At 43.2% G+C, this 23,462-nt stretch overlaps 1 protein-coding gene across 6 annotated transcripts in view; it reads right to left on the minus strand.

Annotated features, from left to right (window-relative positions):
- The window catches only part of PDE1C (phosphodiesterase 1C), a 1,540,979-nt gene that overhangs the window by 710,878 nt on the left and 806,639 nt on the right, over window positions 1–23,462 (minus strand). For all 6 annotated transcript variants that reach the window (XM_073549936.1, XM_073549937.1, XM_073549933.1 and 3 more), the window contains one exon: window positions 21,538–21,604. In XM_073549936.1, coding sequence (XP_073406037.1) covers window positions 21,538–21,604 — 67 coding nt within the window. The remainder of the gene's footprint in view (window positions 1–21,537; window positions 21,605–23,462) is intronic.

Here is a 23,462-nt window from a genome sequence, read left to right on the forward strand (position 1 = left end):
CCAATCACTAGAAAAGATCAAAATATCATCCAGATAGATGATCAAAAACTAATCCACAAGGTCACGGAAAATATCATTCATAAAGGACTGGTAGACAGAAGGGGCATTAGTGAGCCCAAAAGGCATCACCAGGTACTCAAATGTCCCTCCGGAGTATTAAACGCCGTCTTCCATTCATTCTCATGCTTGATGCGAATAAGATTATACACCCCCCTGAGGTCAAGCTTAGTAAACCAGCAGGCACTCTTAACTCTAGAGAATAAATCAGACATCAGAGGTAACGGGTACTGATATTTAACCGTCATCTTGTTAAGGGAACGATAATCAATACACGGTCTTAATGAACCATCTTTCTTGGCCACAAAAAAAACAGCACCTAAAGGTGACGAGGATGGTCTAATATGACTCTTCTCCAATGACTCCTTAATATAGGATCGCATAGCATCAAGTTCGGGTACTGATAAGTTGAAAAGCCGACCCTTGGGAAATTTACACCCAGGCATCAACTCAATTGCACAGTCATAACTCCTATGAGGAGGCAAAGAAGCAGACTTGCTCTCACTAAATACATCAGAAAAATCGGCTAGATAATCAGGAATATCATGAGACTGAGGAGAGGTGGAGAAAACAGGAGCGCAACTAAGAAAACACTGACAACCCCAACTCACCACAGACCCAGATTTTCAATCAAAAACTGGATTATGAGTTTGCAACCAAGGAAAACCCAGAACAATAGTATCATGCAAATTATGCAGCACCAAAAATTTACAATTTTCTTGGTGGTCTGAGGCAACTCGCATTGTCACCTGGGTCCAAAACTGAGGTTTATTCTCCGCCAAAGGAGTAGCATCAATACCCCTCAAAGGAATAGGCATCCGCAGAGGCGTCATGGAAAAACCACAACGTTTAGCAAAGTCCAAATCCATCAGATTCAACGCTGCTCCTGAATCCACAAAAGCCTTCGTGGAAAACGTGGATAAGGAGCAGATCAGAGTAATTGCCAAAAGAAACTTAGGTTGTATACTGCCCACAGCAAATGTGTGTGCAAAACGTTTCTCTCATTTTGGGCAGACAGAAATAGTATGAGAAACGTCTCCACAGAAAAAACACAGCTTATTACGCCTTCTAAACTCCTGACGTTGCGCCCTAGACAAAACCCCATCACATTGCATAGGTTCAAACGTTTGTTCTAAAGGTGGCAGCGCCTCCCGTGTAGTTTTACGTTCACGTAAGCGCCGATCAACTTGAATGGCTAATGACATAGAATCATCCAGACCAGAGGGAACAGGAAATCCCACCATAACATCTTTTAGGGTCTCTGATAAACCCTTCCGAAAGAGAGAGCTGCCAATGCACTATCATTCCATGTAGTAAGGACCGCCCACTTTCCGAATTTTTGACAGTATAACTCTGCAGAATCCTGACCCTGGTTTAATGCCAACAGGGTTCTCTCAGCTTGATCAACAGCATTAGGTTCATCATACAACCCCAAGGCTTGAAAAAATGCATCCACATTAGTCAGAATAGGATTTTCAGGTGTCAGAGAAAAAGCCCAATCCTGGGGATCGCCGCGCAGCAAGGAGATGACAATTTTAACCTGCTGCACAGAGCTCCCCGATGAGTTAGGCTTCAAGGCCAGAAATAATTCACAATTATTCTTAAAATTCAGAAATTTAGACCGAACCTCAGAAAACACATCAGGAGTAGGAATCTTAGGTTCAGCAGCATGTGACTGAATGAGGTAGGTGGAACTTCACTGCACTTCAGCAGCCAGCTGCTCCACACGATCAGACAATTGCTTAATCTCCATTAGGAAAAAAAAAAAATCCTCCTACGGCCCCAGAGAAAAAGAGGAAAAAATATTAAAAAAAAAAAAAAAAAATTCTGACACTTTTTTTTTTTTTAGCAACTTTTTCCTGCTTTTGAGTACCCTAGAATCTGCGGTATGGCTGGTGATTCTGTTATCAATGGGTCACCGAGGAGAAAAAAGCAAAAAAAAGCTAAGTCAAAGAAAACCAGAGAGGTTGGTAACTATGCAGATTGCAGATCCCTGATCCTACCACACAACTAGCAGCAGTCGTGGAGCGTACCTACGATGTTCCTAGACGCTTCGTCACAGCCGGAGGACTAAATAAGCCTGAAGCATGAAAAGGGGAAAACTAACTGCCCCAGAGCAGACCCCAAAGGAATAGATAGCCCCCACACATGTATTGACGGTGAAACAAGATGAAGGCACAAACACAGGCAGGAAAATAGGCTGAGCAAACGATGGGGCCCAAACTAACTAGAAAAGAAAGGAAAGGAAAGACACTGTCTGCAACCTGCAAAAAACCCTGAAAAATAATGTCCAACACTTCTGATAGCAAAATTAACCCTGAAGTCACTAGACTTCTCCCACTATATCAGCACTCTGAAATATTCTGAGACAGAGCAAAAAGAGGCCAAACTAGTATGGGACAAAAAGCAAATTGGCAAAATACTGATAAATAAGATTGGAAATTCAGCACAGGCCCCAGCCGGGGCTGGCTGACCACACATAAAACTGAATAGACCAACAAAATCAAGTGTGAACATTAGTAGAAAAACCTAACTTTAGAAGACTTGAACAGAGCTGAAAACCAAGAGCTGACAAGCCAGAAGGAATCACCAGCAACTGAATAGGGCGTCGACTGTCTTAAATCCAATCTGAGACTCCTGAGGTCCAATCATCATTCTCATTCTCAGGTGGCAGATCTCCACGGATCAAATCAGCCTCACTACCTCCTGTTACCACCAGAGGGAGTCTGGAAGGAGAACTCACAACTGGTGAACCAGAGAATGAACTCACAACACACCTGTGTGTGAGTACAACGGTCTGTGAGTAAAGCTTTGGAACTACAAGCCCCGGTGTCCTCCATTCATTTGTGCGCTAACACATTCAGCACTGCTACAACTGGGCACCATTTTCCACACCGCCTGCACCTCTCCTCTTCCATTGCATTCACGCTGCCCTGGGGCTACAGCTTCACCTGTGGGGAGCTACACCATCTAGGCTGCAACACACCGCCAGCCCCAGAGGATCCGCATGCAGCGTCGGCCTAACATTCTACTTGCCGAACACCACAGGTGGCGTCACAAAATATTCCATTAACTACATTCCACCATTTATATTCCCCCATTAATTTGGGCGTCCAGGGCCGGGTCACCGCTGCTGTGACACATCCCGCTGACACCGGCCTGGTACCGAGTACCCTGCGGCCCTGGGAGGGTGACACACCCTCATTATCTCCCGCCTTGACTACTGCAACACTCTCCTCTGTGACCTCCCTGCTAACTCTCTTGCACCACTCCAGTCTGTCCTCAACTCTCCTGCCCGACTAATCCACCTTTCTCCTCGCTACTTCCCTACTTCTCCCCTCTGCAAATCCCTCCAATGGCTCCCAATTCCCCAACTAATCCAGTTCAAACTACTAACACTGACCTACAAAGCCATCCACAACCTGTCCCCTCTCTATACCTCTGAACTAATCTCCCAATATCTTCCCTCATGTAATCTTCGATCCTCCCAAGACCTCCTCCACTCCTCCACACTTATTCGTTCCTCACACAACCGCCTCCAATATTTCTCCAGAATATCATCCATCCTGTGGAATTCCACGCCTCAACACGTCCGATTATCCACCACCCTCAGATCCTTCGAAAGGAACCTGAAAACCCATCTTTTCAGCAAAGCTTTCTGCCTGCAATAACAATTCTGCCACCTCACCATCACCTGGGCTGCCACCTCACCACCACCAGAGCCACTGCAACCCCGACCTTCTGTCTCTTCCCCATTATCCCGTAAAATGTAAGTCCACAAGGACATGGTTCTTTCTCTTCTGTACCAGTCTATCATTGTAAATTTGTTTACTGTAAACGATATCTATAACTTTGTAAATAACCCCTTCTCATGTGCAGCACCATGGAATTAATGGTGCTATAAAAATAAATAAATAAATTATAATAATAATAATAAAATCTCCAAGTTTCCCAAAAATTTTATCTGCTGCGAGTCAAGGTGCTACAAATTGCAATAGAGTAATTCCTCCAAATATCCTGAAAAATGAATTTAATTTTCTGAAGTCTAATAGGACTTAATCCAACACCTTTTATGCTATTAATAGAAGCACAGCCTTAGTAATGTCAAATTTACCTCTCCATCTAAAACCAATGGAAACCGGTAATAACCAAGAGTCCACTTAAGGGCAGTGACAAGCTTTACATGTTTTTTTAAATTAAAAGAACAATCCAAAACTTCTCTATAAGTTATTTGTGATCAGGCAGACCATTTTTTTACAGAACCCTAACTCACCTTATTCTGTCTGAGACAAGTGAGGTGTCATATACAGTGGGGAAAAAAAAGTATTTAGTCAGCCACGAATTTTACAAGTTCTGCCACTTAAAAACATGAGAGGCTTGTAATTGCCATCATAGATAGACCACAACTATGAGAGTCAAAATGAGAAAACAAATCTAGAATATCACCTTCACCTTGTCTGATTTGGCAAGATTTATTTTGCAAATTATGGTGGAAAATAAGTATTTGGTCATTAACAAAAGTTTATATCAATATTTTGTTATATATCCTTTGTATGACAGAGGTCAAATGTTTTAAGTAAGTCTTCACAAGGTTGACACACTCTTGGTGATATGTGGGCCCATTCCTCCATGGAGATCTCCTCTAGAGCAGTGATGTTTTGGGCCTGTCGTTGGCAACATGGACTTTCAAATCCTTCCAAAGGTTTTCTATGGGGTTGAAATCTGGAGACTGGCTAGACCACTCCAAGATCTTCATGTGCTTTTTACGAAGCCACTCCTTCAGTGCCCTGTCAATGTGCTTGGGATCATTATCATGCTGAAAGACCCATCCAGGTTTCACCTTCAATGCCCTTGCTGATGGAAGTGGGTTTGCACTCAAAATCTCACAATACTTGGCCCCATTCATTCTTTCATGTACACGAATTAGTCATCCTGGTCCCTTTGAAGAGAAACCGCCCCGAAGCATGATGTTGTCACCCCCATGATTTACAGTAGGTATGGTGTTTTTTGGATGAAACTCAGCATTCTGTCTCCTCCAAACACAATGAGTTTTGTTTCTACCAAACAGTTCTACTTTGGTTTCATCAGACCGTATGATATTCTCCCAATACTCTTCTGGATAATTCAAATACTCTCTAGCAAACGTCAGACGGGCCAGGACATGTACTGGCTTAAGCAGGAGGACATGTCTGGCACTGCATGATCTGAGTCCCTGGCAGTGTAGTGTGTTACTGATGGTAGCCTTTGTTACGGTGGTCCCAGCTCTATGCAGATCATTTACTAGATCCCCCCGTGTGGTTCTAGGATTTTTGCTCACTGTTCTTGTGATCATTTTGACCCACGGGATGAGATCTTGCATTGAGCCCCAGACCCAGGGAGATTATTAGTGGTCTTGTATGGTACATTTTCTTATTATTGCTCACATAGTTGATACAGTTCTTTGGTCTTCACCATAGTGGAGTTTGGAATGTGACTGTTTGAGGTTGTGGATAGGTGTCTTTTATACTGATAACAAGTTTAAACATGTGCCATTACTACAGATAATGAGTGGAGGATAGATGAGCCTCTTAAAGAAGAAGTTACAGGTCTGTGAGAGCCAGACATATTGCATGTTTTTAGGTGACCAAATACTTATTTTCCACCATAATTTGCAAAATAAATTTTGCCAAATCAGACAAAGTGATTTTCTGGATTTAATATCTCATTTTGACTCTCATAGTTGTGGTCTACCTATGATGTCAATTACAGGCCTCTCTCATCTTTTTAAGCAGGAGAACTTGCACAATTCGTGGCTGACTATATACTTTTTCCCCCTCTGTATTACATGACAGTCTCTGCTTTCTCTGCTCTAATGCACTTTCTGGCAGCAAGTAAGGCCAATTGTGGTCCGTGTTTGGTAGTAATACTGCCTAAATGACTGTTGTCAGTGGTAGTCCTGGTGGTACTTCTGATGTTGCTACCAGCTCCCACATTCTTAGACGTATGGAATTTTATTCTTTTACATCACCTGGTCAATAGCTATTGCCAATTTATTTTACAATACCCTTTGTATAACACCATAAACAAACTTTTCAGAATCATTTCAACCCCAATTATTCTAACATTGCCAAAAATGATGTAACAAAAGATGCTAGTTGTTCTAGGTTCCCTAGTACCTCCAGGGGAATTTGCATTGCTTGTATGTGAAGGGACTCCACCAGCATGCTGACGCAATCGCACCAGCATGTACGCGCCAGCCATAAGAAGTGGACCCATGAGATTGTATGGAGAGGTAGGTATTAAAAACTTTTTTTTCAATAATGTGAATGAAATGGGGGTGAGAGAAAGGAAATTATAATAAATTTACATTGAGGATTGGGAGTGAGGAAATTATAAAAAATTTAGAGTGAGGGTTAGGAGAAAGGGAATTATAATGAATTGATGGTGAGGGATGGAAGAGAGGACATGACACAATGATTTGCGGGAGGGGGATAGAAATATAATGAATTGGAGGGGCAAGTAATTTTATTGAATTGTGGAAGTGGGAGGTGCCCAGTGGTAGGGGGTTGAGGAAGCATGAGAGTGACTGGAAAATAGTAAAATGGCTAATTTATATATTTATTGGGTGGGGAATCATTTGGCTAAACAAAGTTAACAGGAGGCACAATGGTGGATTACCAATTTATACTTGAAATGGTTAGATGCATAATAGTTAATTATATTTAAATGGTGGGGGCATGTCTGTATTCTGTGGCACAGTGTGTGAGATTTCTAAGTCAGGGAACAAATGTGTACACATATGTGACCTTTTTTATTTTCAGGAGCGCGGTGATTAGTGCGGCAAACTCTGCAGTGACCGAGTCGTAGCATTAAGACATCGACATCTTTGTGCAATTAAACCAGAAAGATATGTCACACAAAATAGTTAATAAATAACAGTCCCCACATGTCTGCTTTACATCAGCACAATTTTTGAAACTTAGAATCAGAATCACAGAATCGTAGAGTTGGAAGGGACCTCCTGGGCCATCTGGTCCAACCCCCTGCTCAAAGCAGGATTCGCTAAATCATCCCAGTCAGATGTCTGTCCAGCCTCTGTTTGAAGACTTCCATTGAATGAGAACTCACCACTTCTCGTGGCAGCCTGTTCCACTCATTGATCACTCTGTCAAAAAGTATTTTCTAATATCTAATCTGTGTCTCCTCCCATTCAGTTTCATCCCATTGCTTCTAGTCTTTCCTTGTGCAAATGAGAATAAAGTTGATCCTTCTACAATGTGACAGCCCTTTAGATATTTATAGACAGCTATTAAGTCTCCTCTCAGTCTACTCTTTTGCAAACTAAACATTCCCAAATCCTGCAACCTTAATGTTTTTTTGGTACAAAGTTAGAAGGGTTAAAAGTTGATCAGCAATTTCTAATTTTTCCATAAAATGTACAAAACCATTTATTTTAGGGACCACATCACATTTGAAGTGACTTAGAGGGGCCTATATTACAGGAAAAAAACCAAAAGTGACACCATTCTAACAATTGCACCCCATCAAGGTGCTCAAAACCACATTCAAGAAGCTTGTTACCCTTCAAGTGCTTCACAGTAATTAAAGGAATGTGGAAGGGAAAAAATGAAAATGTTACTTTTTCCCACAAAAATGTTATTTTAGCCTCATTTTTTTTATTTTCAGAAGGGCAACAGAAGAAAATGCACCAGAAAATTTGTTGTGTGATTTCTCCTGAGTATGCCAATACATTATATGTGGTGGAAAACTACTGTTTGGGTGCACGGCAGGGCTCCAAAGGGAAGGAGCACCATTTGAGTTTTGGAATTCGAAATTGTCTGGAATCGATAGCAGACACCATGTTGCATTTGGGGGGTCCCTGATATGCCCAAACAGTGCAAACCCCACAAAGGACCTCATTTATGAAACTAGACATCTCAAGAACTTTATCTAGATGTGTGGCGAACACTTTGAACCCTCATAAACTTCACAGAATCTTATCATGTTGCTGAGTCGTGAAAATTAAAATACACTTTTTTTCCAACAAAAATGCTGTTTTATTCTCCCATTTTTTACAATTTTTACAAGTGTAACAGGAGGAAATGGATGCCAAAATTTGTTATGCAACTTTTCCAAATTATGCAGGTACCCCACATTTCTGGAAAAACGACTGCTTGGACATATGTTAGGGTTAGAAAGGGAATGAGCGCTTTATTGGCTGGAATTGATTGCGGATACCATGTCACATTCGAAGAGCCCCTGACATACCAAAACAGCAGAAACCCACAAAGTTGATCCCATTTTGTAACCTACACCTCTCAAGGAATTTATCAAGGGGAGTAGTGAGTATTTTTAACCCTCGGGTGACTCACAAACTGTAACGGGCTGGGTGGTGGGACCACTGTGCCAAAGCCCAAGTAAGACCTGGAGGGGCGTGACTAGGAGCCTCAACCAATCCGACCACAGACATGCAGCAGCTAACGACACCGCAGTTTTTGGAGAGACAAGGGAGGTGATCCAGGTGCTGCTCCAGGACTGACCTTGGGTAGATGGTGGCTGACCCCTAGGAGTGGATAGCTGGAATTCCACAGGGAAATGTCCAACAGTTGCAGACAGATGGAGAAGATGAGAGGAACCGTAGATACAGACAGGACAGTATAACGGACAGATGAGCACTGACGGGTACAGCAAGCTCGGCTGCCATTGAGGTGAGAACTGGTGGGTGCAGCTGGCTCTGCTGCCGTTGAGGTGAGCACTGGTGGGTGCAAGTGGCTCTGCTGCCATTAAGGTGAGCACTGTTGGGTGCAGGTGGCTCTGCTGCCATTGAGGTGAGCTTTGGCAGGTGCAGCTGTCTCTGCTGCCACTTAGGTGATCACTGGTGGGTGCAGCAGACTTGGATACAAGTACAGGGACCTGAGAACTGATAGGCGTTTTAGAAACAAAATCACAACATTGCACAGGCACCTCCATGTTGGAGGAGGCGGTTAAAATAGTAAGTGACCTCCAGCTATTGGTTGGGGACACTTTACAGGAATGTTTGCAGCCCCTTTAAGAAAGAGGAAGTGTGCACACACGTGCACAGTGCCTGAAGTTCTGTTAAGAGTACATGTACCCCAGGCAGTAGCAGATCCAGAAGGAGCAGGATAGGAGCCTTGGCGGTCAGCACGCTGATGTCTCTGCAGAGAGGGACTGCAGGCAGAGATATGGGCGCTACAGTACCCCATCCCTTACTCCCCCTCTTTTTCAAGCCTGTCAGAAATTTCTCCAGGAGGAGAAGGGCATGGATGTTCTCCCTGAGCTCCCAGGACCTCTCCTCAGGACCAAATCCCTTCCAATTCAAAAGAAAGAAGGTCTTTCCTCTTACCTTCTTGGTGGCCAAAATTTTCTCTACCTCTAAAGCATCTTCAGCGCTGACAGGAGTCAGAGTGGCACCAGGAATCTTGAAGAAAGAACTGAGGACAACAGGTTTGAGAAGAGTCACATGGAAGGAATTGGGAATTCGCAAGGAGGCCAGGAGTTTGAGTTTGTAGGCTGCTGGATTAATCCATTTCAACATCTCGAGGGGACCAATGAAGCGATGACCTAATTTATAGGATGGTATCTTAAGGCGGATATACTTAGATGACAGCCAGACCTTATCTCCAGGATGAAATAGAGGTGAATCCAGAAGTCTCTTATCCGCGTGTCTTTTCATCTATTCGGAGGATTTTACCAAAGACGCTTTTGTGTCCTCCCAGATCTTGGAAAAGTTCAGATGTGAAAGCCACAGGGAATGGCACTTTGGGGTGCTGACTGTAGACCACAAAAAATGGAAATTTGGTTGAGGACGCTTTCATGTGGTTATTGTAAGAGAATTCAGCCCAAGGCAGAAGTTCAGCCCAGTCACTCTGATGAGCATTAACAAAATGCGGTAGAAAATTATTCAGCATCTGATTGACTTGTTCCACTTGCCCATTGGACTAAGGATGGTAAGAAGATGAGAAATCCAAAGTAACATCCAACAGCTTACAGGTGGCACTACGGAAACGAGAGGGAAACTGGACACCTCTATGCGGGAGACCATGGAGATCCAAAAATCCGAGGAATGAATTCTTTTGCCAGTACTGGTGCAGATGAAAGACCGGATAGCAGGATGAAATGAGCCATCTTGGAAAAACGATCCACCACCACCCAGATGATGGAACCGTACATCCAGCCGACACAGGCAAATTCGTGATGAAATCCATGGAGATATACTGCCAGGGAACAGACGGAACAGGCAAGGGAAGCAATCGACCAGTCAGAAGCTATTTGAGAGTCTTATTTCAGGCACAAGAAGGACAATCAGAGATGAAATTCGCAACATCTTTGTGCACTCAGCCACCAATAGTGTCGAGAGATAAGGAGAGTAGTCTTCTTCTGTCCGGAATGGCCTGCCACCTTAGAAGAATGTCCCCAGAGAAGAACCCACTTCCTGTCAGGTTGAGCCACATACGTCTTACCAGAGGGTAGACGAGCTAAGTGTAGCGGAGTGACTGTGATTATTTTGGAGGGGTCGATGATATGTTTAGGCTCCTCCTCCTTGTCGGGGGCCTGGAAAGACTTGGAGAGCGTGTATGCCTTAACGTTTTTATCAGCCGGATGAAAGTGGAGTGTGAAGTTGAAGCGATTGAAGAACAAAGACCATCTGGCTTGACGAGGGTTAAGCCACTGAGCAGACTGCAGATACTGTAAGCCAGGTTCTTGTGGTCAGTGTACATTGCCACAGGGTGCAAAGCTCTTTCCAGCAAGTTCCGCCACTCCAGAGCCATGTTGATCACGAGCAGTTCTCTATCGCCAATAGAGTAATTACATCCTGATGCAGTAAAGAGATAAAAGAAAAAGCTGCAGGACACCATGCGACCGGATGAAGACTTGTGAGTGAGGACGGCTCCAGCCCCTGTGGAAGATGCATCCACCTCCAGGAAGAACTGTTTGTTATGGTTTGGGCGTTGCAGCACCAGAGCCAAGGTGAATGCTTGCTTGAGAGATACAAAGTCTTTTCTGCCTCAGGAGCCCATTCCTTAGGATTAGCTCCTTTGCGGGTCAGGGCAGAAATAGGAGCAGTACAGAAAGACAAATGCAAAATAAATTGGTGATAATAGTTCGCAAACCCAAGAAACCGCTGGATTGCCTTAAGACCATCTGGATTGGGCCACTTTATGACAGCAGATACCTTCTCAGGATCCATTTTCATTCCGGTCTCGGAAATTATGTACCCCAGAAATGGAAGGGAGGACTGTTTGAAGACAGTCCACACATATATAGAGCAGGTCAGGGAAGGTGTCATTCACCAGTTCTTGGAAGACGGCTGGAGCATTACAGAGTCCAAACAGCATAACGAGATACTCATAATGGCCATCTCGGGTGTTGAAAATCGTCTTCCACTTGTCTCCCTGGTGAATTCGAACCAGGTTGTATGCCCCTCATAAGTCAAGCTTTGTGAAGACTCTGGAACCCTTCAGGTGATCAAATAACTTGGAGATAAGGGGTAGGGGGTACTTATTCTTTACCGTGATTTGGTTAAGGCACCTCTAGTCAATGCAGGGTCACAGAGATCCATACTTCTTCACAGAGAAAAACCCAGCTCCGGCCGGAGATGAAGATTTCCGAATAAACCCCCTAGTGAGGTCTTCCTCTATATACTCGGACAGCGCAAGTCGCCGCCTGGCAAAGGAGATAGATTTGGCCTTGTGGAGGTGATATACCCAGCAGGAGGTCAATCAGACAGTCATACAGCTTATGAGGTGGCAAGGTCTCAGCCTCCTTCTTGTCGAAGATGTTGGCATATGTCCAATATGCCACGGGCAGGTCCGGCAAATTAGCAGGAGAAGTAGGAGAAATAGGATACTCGACAGGACGAACGAGAGTAAGGCACATTTCGTGACATCCTGAGCCCCAACAGAGTACTTCTCCAGACCTCCAGTCCATAACTGGTTTGTGTTTTTGCAGCCACGGGAGACCTAGAAGCAGAGGATAAGAGAGACCAGACAGCACATGAAGAGAAATCTTCTCCGAATGCAGCGTTCCCACCTGAAGATCCACGGGCTCCTGAGGAACTGGATGGTCTCAGGAAGGAGCTTTTAATCCACTGAAGAAATCACCAATGGATCCAGAAGACATAGGAACATACCACTTGATGACAGCCTGCTGAACAAAGTTACCTGAGGAGCCAGAGTCCAGGTGGGCCAATTCAACAAAAGTCTCTTTGTCACAGGAGACAGATGTAGTCAGGTTCAACGATGGATAGGTAGAAGTCTTGCCCAGGGTAGCCTCTCCTACCGACCCTAGGCACTGGCATTTCCCGGTATCTTGGGGGAGGACCGAATAAGGTGTCCGGAGCTGCCACAGTAGAAGCATGTCTCTTCGGTCAGACGAACCTCATGGCAGCGCTGGGATAGCTTCACCTGGTCTATCTGCATGGGTTGAAATGAAGACGATAAGGTGCGAAAACGGACCACATACTGGCCCTCGATGAGGTTACCTTGGTGTAACCGGAGCAGAGAAGAGGCTTGTCGAAGACCTTACGAAAAGCCTCTAAGAAGGAATGTAGGTCCAACAATAATGGATCGCCTCTTTCCCACAGAGGATTGAGCCATGCTAGGGCCTCACCAGATAGATGTGACAAGACAAACTTGTATAAAATTGGTCACAGAATTTTATACTATTGGAAAGTGAAGAAAAAATAATTACTTTTTTACCACTAAAAAATTGTTTTAGCCCCAGATTTTACATTTTCACACAGGGAAATGGGTAAAAATGGTGCCAAAATGTGTCACACAATTTCTACTGAACGTGGCAATACCACATTTGTAACTGTCCAGTACTGCTTAGCCCCACAGCGAGACTAGGGAGAGACAGAGCTCTATTCAACTCTTGGAGAACAAATTATTATAGAACAGATTCCGGACTTCATATACAGAGCCCCTAAATGCCAGAAGAACATATTTCCCTCTCAAGTGACCCCATTTTGGAAATTACACCCCTTTGGGAATCTAGCTACAGGTGTAGTGATGATTTTGACTCCATAAGTGTTTTCCAGAAACAAGCAGTAGTGGATGTTGCTGAGTGAAAATTGCAAACTGCCATTGTAGTGATCAGTACATTGCAGTGCCCAATACGTTATGCGCAACCCATTTCTTCTGGAGACATGCACCCGTAAGTTTGGCTGGCTTTCATCACTGCAGAAATGCGAAACATGTGGACACTAAATGTGGATTAAGCACACTGGGGCTCAGAAGGGAGGGGGGCAATTGGATTTGGGAGTGCGGAATTTGCTGAATTTCTTTGGGGGGGGATAGGAGCCATAGCGCTCTTCCAGATCATTTATACTACCAGTAATGTGGAAGCCCGCTATATTTCCATTAACAGATAATGGACAAGAATGGGGATTTGCTTTTTAGGTGGATTGAGTTGAAGTTTTTATTGGAAACATTTTACATAATGCTCACATTTATACGTCGAGTTTCCATCTAAATCTCAGAGTGATGTGATTCAGATGAAACCCCCAAGGGATCCAAAATATGTAAGCTCGTAATCCTCGTCACAGATCCCTAGTCCTCCTTATGTGCTATTGCTGTTTAGTGTTAGAACTCGTATGCGTGGGGATCCGTGACGAGGATTACAAGCCTATGTATTATGGCCAAAATATCAACTTATACCTCACATTTTTTGTGCGTTTTTTGCACTTTATTTTTCGGGGTGCAGTTGGGCCCATTTGGTCTTGTAAACTGTGGTGTATGTTCACATGGCATGCATTTTGATAGTGCTGAGCAGCCCGCCTTATCTAATAGAAGGGTGTAACTACTAGGCTTTTAACCTGGATGCTGTGCATGGCCATAGTGTGAACTGTGCCGCATACAAGTTTTCATTGTGCATTAATATACAAAGCAACCACCCCTCCATGTATTGGTAGGCTGTGAGCGGCTGTCTCATCAGTATTCTTGTACCTGTGTTGCCGCCATCTTAACTATATGGGTCTACTGCATCCTGTTAGCGCATTTGTTTAGAGGCCTGGCGAGGTAAGCATATCTGCTTTTTTTGCTGTGTTTTTGAATTCTGTGGTGTAGCCACAAGTTGCCACTTTGGAATATAAATCCATAGTGCTGTTGATCCTGTGGTACAGTGATGAGTTTCCACTTCAGCACATAAATCCACATTACAATATTTAAATCTTTTATGCTAATTGTGTGTCCAGCCACCAGTCCACATTTTCAGCATTTACATCCTTTGTGCTAATTCTGTGGTCCAGCCGTGCTTATCTCAGTAAATAAATACTGATTGCTAATTTAGTGATAGCGACAGACAGGTCTGTGCATAGGGTTGGGAAACAGCTGTTTAAAAGAGGTGGAATTTTTTTGTGAAAAATTTAAGTCGTGGTTGAAGGGGGAATAGGTGTGGTGTTTGAGATGTCTGTGGGGTAGGTGGTAATGTTACTGAAAGACCTACTGAACAAACACTGGCTCATCCTGTACAAAGACAACTGACAACTTCTGTTACTGGACGAGCTACTTTACTCCCTTTCTTTGGCAGCTGCACAGCAGTACACCTTGTAGATCATTTTTGGAAATGTGGAGATGCCAAGTTGGGTCTCTATCTTTTGAGTTTCCTGTAGTAGAAGGGGTCTCAGAGAACCACTATACTATGTCTACTCTGGGGAAATTGATGCCACTTTAGTGGTGTGTGCCAATAATTTTTTTAAATGTGGAGACTCCAAATTGTGTCTCCATCTGGTGTGATGCCTTTAGTGTAAGGAGTGTCAGAGCCCCATTATACTATTTCTACTCTGGGAAAATTAATGCCACTGTAGTGGTGTGCCAATAATTTTTTTACATGTCGAGACTTCAAGTTGAGACTTCATCTGGTGGCTTGCCTGTAGTGGAAGGTGTCTCAGAGCACCAGGCCTCAACCTGTCACTCATCCACCTCTCACTGATCAATTTGCAAGCTAGAAATGCTGGGCCAGGCCCTGTCCCATCCATCCAAGCTGCGCCATTTTAAAATGTCTACTGTGGGTCAATTGATGCCATTTTTCAAGTTGGGTCTCCTTCATGTGTGTTGCCTGAATTTGGCAGGGCTCCCAGCACAGCAGACCTACACCGGTCCCTCAACCACCTCATAATTTCAATTTCATTTCAAAGCTGTAAATGCTGACCCAGACCCTGTCTCAGGCATGCCAGACCCCTTACTACTAACAATAGCAGTCTACAGAGCAGACATTTGTGCAACCTGAGTGTGGCTGAGCAGAAATGTGGAGCGCCCCGCGGGGCCTGGGGGTACTCGGTACCGGGCCCGTCGACCTCCATGGGGGACGGTTTCACGGCGGCAGCGACCCGGTCTGTGGCCCAGAGGCATCCAGTAATAAAAATAGGGGAATGTTGTGTGGTATTTATGTGGTAAAAAATGAAAATAAAGTTATTAGATGGTGAAATACGTGACACCACCTGTGGTATTCTAGTCAGAGGTGACCAGTGCTGCGGTGTTGCTTCTCTGGGATGGATGTTGGGCGCAGCTATCATGTTGTAGCCCTCCACAGGTAGGGCTGTAGTCCCAGGACAAAGATGTTAAATAAATAGTAAAAATGGTTGTAAACGTTGGGGTGCAGATAAATGAGAGAAAGACACAGGGAGGTGCAGTTTCTTTACCTTTTACTGGTAATAGGTTGCAGTCCGGAGTACCACATACAGGTGATGGAATGAGTCCGGCTCGCCTGGAGGCTTTCAGGGGATCCACCTTGCCAGGTGGGGATTTAGGACCTTCCTTTCTGCGCTTTGTGTGTGGGTCTCCGCTGTATATAACTATGCTGCGACCCTCTATTCGTGATGGTTTCACTAACCTGCATGGCTGCCAGCGTGAGCTTATTCCACGGGTACCGTTCTCTTCACCGTCGGCCCCAGGCTCCTTTTCCGCTGCCGTGCCCTCAGGTGATTAATGTGCACAGGAATTTCCAATCCCCTGTACTTTCAGATCCGGCTATCAGGACTTACAGCTCCTGTCAGCCTAGGACTCTGATGTCCCTTTTCTCTTTATTAGCGCTTCACTCAGGGGTCTGCTATATGCAGTATTTTAGCTTCCCTAGAGTCTCTTAGACTCTGCTCTTGTCCTTTCCCTCTTCACAGATCAGCTCTGCCTATCGAGCTCCTCTCAGATCAGCCCCCTGTCTTCATCTGACAAGATCTTCCAGAAAGATCACTTTACCTCACGTCCTCACGTTTTAACTGTCCTTTCTCTTCACAGCTCACAGCTGTTTCGTTTCCATGACAACCCCCTCAGCTGATTTCTAGTTGACTCACCAACCCCTTCTGCTGGCCAGAATTTATAAGGCAGCTCCCTTTTCTGACCTGCAGCAGGAAATTGTGATTAAATCTATGCTGCCTGGCATGGGGTCCCTTTCTGCCTCCAAGCATGACTTTACCCATTAGAGGGAGGTAATGTCACTGTGACAACTGGACTCTGGGGTGTCACAAATGTAGTTTAAGCTGTTTCTTGAGCTATCAGAGCTCTCAGTACAGCAGGCCTACACCAGTCCTTGACCCAGCTTTTAATTTCAACTTAATTTCAAAGCTGTAAAATGCTGGCCTAGATTCTGTTTCATGCATGGCCCATGCCTGACTGCTGCACCATTTTAAAATTTCTATTGTGAGTCAATTCATGCCACTTTTCTTGGTGTCTGGCCCAATTTTTGGAAATGTTTGGACTTCAAGTTGGGTCACCTTCATGTGTGTTGCCTGATTTTGTCAAAGCTCCCAGAGCACCAGGCCTACTAGACCTGTCACTGATCCACCTGTTACTGATCAATGTTTAAGATAGAAATGCTGCTCATAGCTTTGTCCCAGGTCCTGTCCCATGTATCCATTTTGCACAATTATACTATTTGTACTGTACTCTGGGTCAATTGATGCCACTTTTACTGGTGTCTTCTCCTAATTTGAGCTGTATTTGGCAGCTTTTGGATCCCCTGATGGTGTTTAAGCATTTGGTTTTGCCTCCCATTGAAATCAATGAAGTTCGGATAAATTCGACAAACTGGTGAACATTGGGAAGTTCGTCGAACCCAACCACATCTTAAAAGGTTCACTCATCTCTAGTCATGTTTAGAACATTTTTAAAGGGTCTGTTGACTACTCTGACATCCTTTTCTCAATTACTATATTCCCCAATGTAAAATAAAAACAGCCTGTACTCTTCTCCAGTGTCGTCAACATTCCAACGATGTTGATGCTGAGTCTCCTGGGGATTCCATGATGTTTTTGTGTTACTTGAGGCCTGAAACTAACTAGCAGCCACTCGACTCAGGCTTCTTTTGGACGTAACTGACTTCTGGAGAAAGTAAGAGAGCAGCAGCAGCTCTAACTTCTCCTGGGTGTCAGCTTCATCTGAAGGAAGTTAAAGTGAAGAGGCCTCTGGTTTACTGCAGGGCTCATATGACATAACACATCATGTGAGCCTTAGGGGACCCAATACTGATATCACTGGAATGGTGCTGGCACAAAAGGTCATTAAATACAGTTTTTATTTTATATGGGGAAATACAGTAAAAAAAATAAAAAAGGTTGTTCGAATAGTGCAGGAGCAATAACAGAATTTAGAGGGTTCCTGTGCAAGAACATTATATGGCCCTTTGCAGTTTATTAATTAATTATAAAGTATCATAATGTACCTGCTTTGGTGGTGGAAAAGGGCCCATTACCTCTTGGGTCCCTGTGCAACCGCACAGCTTGCACCAACGGTGTTTTCACCTCTGGAGTAGTGGACAAACAATTACATCATGGCATTGCTTTAGTCACTAAAAGTCTTGACAGGTCCACTTCAAAAAGGTGAGTGACTTAATAGCATGTTCCTTCTTATATTTATTGCTATTTAATATACTTTTATTATGTATATTTCTAAATGCTACATCATATGATTGATCATTTCTTTCCATCCATTTGCAGAAAAATAAACAGTATTTTATTGTCACTACCTCTAAGATGAATCCTTTGTCTAATCATGACATTTCTGTATTTTGATACCCTGATAAACATACCTTATTTTGCGGTTTATAAGACGCACCCCAAATTTTGAGGAAAAAAATAAGAAAAAAAAAACTTTTTTTAATAAAATGGTGGTGTTTCTTATAATCTATGCATCTTATTGCTTACCGGGGGTGGTGACTGCCGTGAAGTGGGGTCCCAGGGTCGCTGCTGATGGAGGCAGGAGTGGGGCTATGCTGCTGACCCCAGAATGGGAGAAAGGGGTATTTGGATGTGCGACGCTGCGGGTTTTGGTAGTGTGGGGGCTCCACCAACATTTTGTCAAAGCCCAGAGCCCCCATAGTTCCATGGTTTACTATGCGGTGGACTCAGGGAAATGGCTGCCGGTGATGGCGCATGCGCAGATGGAGATCTTGGCACCAAGATCTCGGGAGATGAGATCTCATCGCAGAAATGCCGGCAGAGCCTCCCGCAGAACTCATCTCCCGAGATATTGGTGCCAATATCTCCATTTGCGTATGCACTGCCCCGGATTTTCCTGGAGTCCACCGCATAGTAAACCATGGAAGAGAGAGGGACTCCGGGCTTTCACAAAATGTCGGCGTAGCCCCCGCACCACCGACACCCACTGCGTTTCACATCCGAACACTGCCTCATTCCGGCCTGCAGCAAAGCTCCACTTTTGCCTCCTCCTGCAGTGACCCTGGGACCCTGCTCCACCGTGGCAGGTAAGGTATATCTGTATTATAAGATGCACTCCCATTTTCCCGCCAAATTTTAGGAAAAAAATGCACATTATAATACGAAAAATACGGTACATTTTATTATGTAATAAAAAAATATGATTAACCATTGAAAGATGGATTATGAATACAATCAAGTGTCCTATGCCATTCTCTTCTTTTATAGAAGAAAAAAACCAAACTTACCAAGGATTACCCTCAGAAATAAGGAGTTAACATGTTGGGTTATCTGTACTTTAAATGCTTCAATTCCTGCCTGGTCTTGTAAGAAAATAGCTTACAAGTTAATCTGAACACCAGACGTTAGTACACCTTCAGTCATGTCAGTGCATCAAATATTGATTTCATATCAATTACTGTAGGTTAGTAAGCAGAGTTCAGCTTCTACCGTACATAGGAATAATAGATCATATAAGCCATTATCGAACATAAGCACTGTCATAATTTTATCAAACTGTTACCCTCAGTCAAGAAACAAGTGAGGCCTTAGTAAACTGTATTTCTACTGGTATTACATTGGCTCACATTATCAAGTGCATTTTCTGAAGGCTGCCACTGTCAAAATATGTTCATAACTAACTTTGTAAATTCTTATGTTGTACTAGTTTTATGCTACATGATTTATAATCTTCATACATGTCTAAGACTCTGTTCACATTAGTGTCTTTTAACCACTTAACGACCAGAGGTATTTTTGGTTTTGCATTTTCATTTTTTGCTCCCCTTCTTCCCAGTGCCATAACTTTTTTATTTTTGGTCAAAATGGCCAAGTGAGGGCTTAATTTTTGTGGGACGAGTTGTAATTTTGAAAAATACCATTGGTTTTACCTGTCATGTACTTGAAAGCGAGAAAAACTATGAAGTGGGTTGAAATTGCAAAAAAAGCGCTATCCCACTCTTGTTTTTTTTTTCACCATGTTCACTAAATGCTAAAACTGACTTGCCATTATGATTCTCCAGGTCATTACGAGTTCATAGACACTAAACATGTCTAGGTTCTTTTTTTATTTAAGGCCTTTTTCACACTTACGTTTTTTTGTGTCAGTAATCATCCGCCAAAAAGGCGGAGAACAGATCCGTAGCCGTGGAAACACCAACGGGAGCCACCGGACCGTTGGTGCGCCGGGATCCACCGATGAGGGAAAGTTAAAGGAATCGCGCTGAAATAAAAATACCGCCGATGTCGTGGGAAGAGGCTGGGCTATTGCGGGAATGTCCGCGAAGAAGAGGGCGGGCTATCGCGGGAAGAGGGCGTGCTATCGCAGGAAGAGGCTGGGCTTTCGCGGGAATGCCAGCAGCAAATGGTCGTGATGAAGATGTCGGGTCGCCGCAATGTCGTTTGGGATATCGGCAGTCATGCAGTGAGGAGGGAGAGAGAGAGAATTTTGTCCAGCAGTCACATTGGATTTAGGGTTAAATCTGTAGCGAAAGGCAAAAATGCGGATCCGGCAACCAAAAAAACATTGCATTGTCCATCCTGTGATGTCAGCGGATGCCAAAATTTTGGTGGATCCGCAGAAATACGGATGGGATGGAAAACCATCAGTCAAAATCCGCCGATAATGCAAGTCAATGGGGAAAAAACGGATCCGTCAAGAAAAATGGCGGATCTGTTTTTTTGCAAAACGGCGGATTTTGACTGATGGTGAAAAGCTGATGTGTGAAACAGGCCTAAGTGGTGAAAAACAAATCCCAAATTTGTTAAAAAAAATAAATAAATTGCTCCATTTTCCGATACCCATAGCATCTCCATTTTTCCTGATCTGGGGCTGAATGAGGGCTTATTTTTTTGTACTGAGCTGATGTTTTCAATGATACCACTTTGGTGTAGACACAATCTTTTGATCGCCGTTATTGCATTTTAATCAATGTTGCGGCGACCAAAAAAATGTAATTCTGGTGTTTTTAAATTTTTTCTCATTGCGCCATTTAGCGGTTGGGTTAATTCTTTCTTTATATTGATAGATTTGGCAATACTGAGTGCGGAAATACCAAATATGTGTATGGTCCATTTTCTTTATTGTTTTATTTTAGGGGGTGATTCGAACTTTTATATTTTTTTATTTTTTTTATATTTTTTGAAACTTTTTTTTTTGGCATGTCAGACAGTTGAGAGACAGTACTGTGGCAGCAGCAGTCTTTACAAAGTAGAATGTCATAGCTTCTGGGCATTATGAAAAATCCTGCTTGGCCGCACAAACTACCATTATTGATGCTTCACCAGTATGGGACATGGTAGTGGAAACTTTTTTTTGCAAATCACAAAATGAATCTCGAAGTGTTTGAATTCACATGATACTGTAAATTTGAATAAATTTGACTTGAATTTGATTCATCACACACTGATCTGCTCATCCCTTGTCTTTACCAAAGGGACGTTGCTCACAGGATTTTTTAGGTTGCTCTGCATTATTATCCAGTGAGTCAAAACTGGCCACTTTTGACCTCGTGACAGGCCCTCTGTCACTATGTGAATAAATGGAGAAAACATAAAAAACATAATAAAATCAGTATAAAAAGAGCAAGCTAAAGAGTGCTTATTTTGATCATAATTGGAATGGTAATAATTTATAATTGTAAGCCAAGTAAAGGGTTAGTTTTTGGATTGAAGAGACCGTATACTTACTGTACAGCTATTTTATACTTTTTACAAACTCTTATGTGTGATATAAATGTAGAAAATACATAAAGAACAGAACACTTCACGTAATGTTTATTTATCTGAAATGGTTTGACTACACATGAAACAGCCTTATAATTGTTACTTACCTTCAAAACAGCAATGACAGCAGGTGGATAACTGAGCCCAACCATGTTTGATGTTCGTCTGTACATCCTATACAAATAAATTATTGCTTTAATATTATGTTTCCACATGAGCATCATAAATTAATTAGTCATCAATATATCAATTTGGCTGGGCTCACACGTAGCGGAACTCCCGCGGAAGTTACCGCGAGAATTCCGGAATTCCATCCGCGTCGAAATTCCCGCCATTTTCCCATGGAAAAACTAGTGATTTGCAAGCGTAATTGGGTTGCAGAATGCTAGCATTTTCCAAGCGATCTGTAGCATCGCTTGGAGAACTGATTGACAGGTTGGTCACACTCGTCAAACAGTGTTTGACGAGTGTGACCAACTTTTTACTATTGAGGCTGCCTATGCAGCATCAGTAGCAAAAAGATATAAGGTTAAAAATAATGAAAAAAATAAAAAATCGGGTTATATTCACGTTCCGACGACCCACGCAGCGTCCCCAGGCCTCTGCAATGCTCCGACAGGTCCCATTCCCAGTGATGCATTGCGTCAATGACCTTTGATGACGTCGCGGTCTCGTGACACTGCTACAGTATCGTGAGACAGCGACGTCAGCAAAGGTCATTATCGCAATGCATCCCTGGGAACGGGAACTGCTGCGTGTATCCCTGAAGCCTGGGGGCGCTGCACGGGACATCAGAAGGTGAATATAACCAGATTTTTTTATTTTAATTCTATTTTTTACAGGGATATGGTACCCAGAGCCCGGAGGACAGTCTCCTCTCCTCCGGACCGTGGGTACCATCCACAAATGTTCTGCTTATTTTTTGCATGGTGGGCACAGCCACATGCGGAAAGTAAGCAGAACAATACATTGCTATGTGGGTGGAATCCCCGCGATTCCGCAAAATAATGAGCATGCAGCTGATTTTTCCGCGATGCGATTCTGCCGCGGGAAAATCCGCAGCATTAACACAACATTGCGGAATCCCATAGGAATCCATGGGATGCTGTTTTTTTGCATTTTCGCTGCAAAATCGCGCGTTAAAAAACGCCATGAAAGCGCTGTGAAAAAAAAGGCGACGTGTGAACGCAGCCTTACACTGGTACTAATGATCAGAAGGCTTTAGCTCGAAGTATGAGCTGAATGGAATATTAAGCACAGGTTAAGTCAAGGACATATTCTTTCAGGTTAAATACTCAGTTTAAGGATAATTTTCTCTTTAATACAAAAAGTTTGGAGATTGAGTAATACATTTTCTTATTTTTACCAACGTTCTGCAGTTGTTTTAGAAAATCAATTTGTTTTAATTAGAATGTAGCTCAATATTTCCTGTCTGCCACTACTTAAGGGCATATATTTACCCAAAAATTAACTTGCTCCTACATTCTTAGGTGAAGGCTTTCTCTTTGCAAACATAGCTAGGAGAGCTCTGGACTTACCTTGCCAGTGTCAAAAAATGGGATTTACTATAGTTTTTGATACTTTTGTTTTTGCCAAAATCAATAGTGGATTTAAAATAAAAGAAGTAGAAGACTTTCCTTTCTAGGAATCTCCATCCTTTTAGTATCCTAAAATTTGTGCCTGAAAGTGTATCAGTTTGTTCTGAGTGAATCTGGCATCTCTTTTCGTCCATAAAACTGTTACATAAAATGTCTGTAAGACATGTATAGATGCAGCCCATGAAGAACTGTGCAATTACTGCACAGTATCACACAGCTCTATGAATGTTGCTACACAAATACCAATTTAGTCGTTGATCATATAACAAAAACCCAAAATGTGCTTTGAGTAATATCAATCAAATGACACAAAAGTGCAATACTTGACTCAGCCCATGGACAAGAGTGGTGCTGTGTATGTACTGTACGAACCACCCAGTATCTCATGCAGTCCTCTAATGAGTAAATTGTTTCCCTTATCTTTAGGGTTGGTA

The sequence above is a fragment of the Dendrobates tinctorius genome, unplaced genomic scaffold, assembly GCF_039654945.1.
Source record: "Dendrobates tinctorius isolate UK_male_01 unplaced genomic scaffold, ASM3965494v1 ptg000162l, whole genome shotgun sequence".
NCBI classification, from domain to species: domain Eukaryota; kingdom Metazoa; phylum Chordata; class Amphibia; order Anura; family Dendrobatidae; genus Dendrobates; species Dendrobates tinctorius.